At 45.8% G+C, this 2,513-nt stretch overlaps 1 protein-coding gene across 1 annotated transcript; it reads right to left on the minus strand.

Annotated features, from left to right (window-relative positions):
- Positions 1–1,201: 1,201 nt before the first annotated feature.
- Positions 1,202–1,837, minus strand: LOC137628521 (uncharacterized). Its single transcript, XM_068359672.1, has one exon. The coding sequence runs from the start codon at positions 1,835–1,837 to the stop codon at positions 1,202–1,204; it is 636 nt and encodes a 211-aa protein (XP_068215773.1).
- Between the last annotated feature and the right edge of the window lie 676 nt (positions 1,838–2,513).

The raw sequence follows: 2,513 nt of genomic DNA on the forward strand, positions 1-2,513 counted from the left end.
GATGTGAATTGGGGTCCCCCATCTGAAGTTAGCTCTTCTGGGATTCCAAATGTGACAAATGATTCGCGTAAGTGCTTCATCAGACCATCTGCTCTTAAATGAGATCTGAATACCATGGGCCCACTAGAGTATCTGTCCACCAGGACTAGGTATTCAGTGTTGTTGTGAAGGAAGTAGTCACAACAAACCTTCTAGAATGGGTCATCTGGCGTCCTGATGTCACTTGGTGGTTGCACTGCACTTGATTTGACGATCCTATGACACAGGACACATTCTTCCCTTACTCTACTAATGCCAGTTGAGAGGCCAGGATGCTTCTCCTTAAGGAAGTGGGTATGACGATTCTGTGTCCCATCAGGATGACACAATCAAAACAAGAGAGGCTTTGTGTGTAGCAATGAAAGCTGTGAAGGGCTGGTGGGAGATCCTGGCACCTCGACGGCATACCATTTTGCAGAATGTCTGCAAGTTCAGGAAGGATTTCATCTGAAGACATCGCCTCCCTGACCATTTCCCATGTGACCATGTTGGAAGATAGAGTGTAGTGTGAGGAATGCTGCAGCATGTTCAGGGTTGTCTTCTGCCAGGTCCACAACATCCATGGCATCGAGGACAGAGTGTTGAGAAGAAGGCAAACTGTCCTGGCTGGTTTCCTCTTTCGTCGTTATGGGGGGATATCGTGACACAGCATCCGGTCCTTTATTCTTCAAACCAGAGACATGCACTAAGGTGAACCGGTATGCTAATGTTTTCTCTTTTAGGTTGAGAAGTCTTCTGTTACTGACTTCAGTGAGAGAGTGGTCATTAAGAATCCTGAGGAGTGGTTTATGGTCCCTGGCTATAATGAGGTTGGCGCACCCAAGGATGTAGTATCTCGTTTGGTGAAGAGCATATGCCACTGCAAGGGCCTCTCCTTCAATGGGGGCATAACAAGTCTCGGCTGGAGTTGCAAATCTACTCCTTACCAAACAAAGCTTCCAAAGCAGCATGACGGGCTCTTGGATGTGCACAGACAATATTTCTGCCTCAAAAAGAGTCCAACTCCATCCACAGACCAGTCGGTTTGCAGACATGTAGTACGGGAAGGATCAAATAGTCTGACGCCGTCCCTCATTTCTGACACAATGGCTTCCTTCGACTGTTCAAACAGCTTGTTAAGTTTCTCATTCCAGGTGAACTTTGTTGATGGTTTGAGAAGGTGTCAGAAAGGTTTCATTTGTTTGGCCACAGCAAAGGCATATGCTCCTTGGTTAACCAGTCCAAACCATGCTCTTGCTCCAGATATATCCTTTGGTGTTGGGAAATTTAGAACAGAGTTCAAGAATTTCGAGCTTGTTTTGACATTTGTGGCTGTCACCGTGAGCCTAGTAAACTCCACTGAATCATGCACAAACTGGAATTTTCTCAGGTTAAGGGTGATGCCATTTCGTGAACTGATATCAAGCCATTCACAGGTTTGGAAGAAAGATGCCTCAATTGACTTTGCCCACATACAAGTATCAACACATTTCACTTTGTCTTGGAAGTCTGCAATGATGCTGTCAAATCTATGAGTGTATGCATCACTACTAGCAAGAAATCCTTGGGGTGTGACCATGTACCGGAGTGTACCCCATAGGGCGATGACGGTGGTAATGTGTCTGTCTTCTTCACGGAATGGTACCGAGTGATATCCGTTGCATGCATCTGTGATAGACTTTTTAGTGTTCTGAGGGATTCGATCAGCAAGATGGAATGGACTAGGGACATGATGGGTCTGTCGTACAGCATGACGGTTCTGTGGTTGTAAGTCGACTGTGCATCTGGGGCTTCCATCAGCTTTAGCTGTGACAACCATCCTGGAGCACCATGTGACGGGTGTGTTTCGACTGACCCGTTCAAGAACTCCAGTACCAACATGGGGCCATGGCAAACTGCAACTTGCCTATCCAAATGTGTTTACTACCCATTTTCAATACTTTTTATGTACTATACTGTATTTTTTTCTAATATTAGACTGTTTTTATGAATAAAATGTTTTCAAATCTTTGAGAACTTTGTCCTGCCAAAGTATGGGCACAAAGGCAGGTTTGTGCACAGCCACAGGTTTGGCTTCTGGGTCAATCTGTAATTTCAAGGGTTCACATTTCGTCATGGGGAAGGGTTGGTGCTCACAGGTGTTGAAAGCAGTGTCACCATAATAGTCCAGGAGCCAATCCTTGAGTGCTGGCACATCTTCCTCTGTAGCTGTTAGTCCTGGTGGCAACAACTTTGGTAATTGGTGGGGGGGGGGGGGGTGGCAGTTCTTGACCTCATTTGGGGCAATGGGAGGCCAGGTCATTCATGCTCTAAAGGATGACATAAGGTCAGATGCTACCTCAGGGAAGTTTGCTGAAAGGACACCCAGCTTCTCCAGTGCTTCTCTGCATAAGATTGCTTTTTCCATCTTTAAAGACATACCAACTGTTTGGCTGACCTAACAGATATTGTCTGATCATGGATGCATGAGTGAACAATTATAACTCCCTCGATAC

Source organism: Palaemon carinicauda, chromosome 36 (assembly GCF_036898095.1).
Source record: "Palaemon carinicauda isolate YSFRI2023 chromosome 36, ASM3689809v2, whole genome shotgun sequence".
In the NCBI taxonomy this organism is placed as follows: domain Eukaryota; kingdom Metazoa; phylum Arthropoda; class Malacostraca; order Decapoda; family Palaemonidae; genus Palaemon; species Palaemon carinicauda.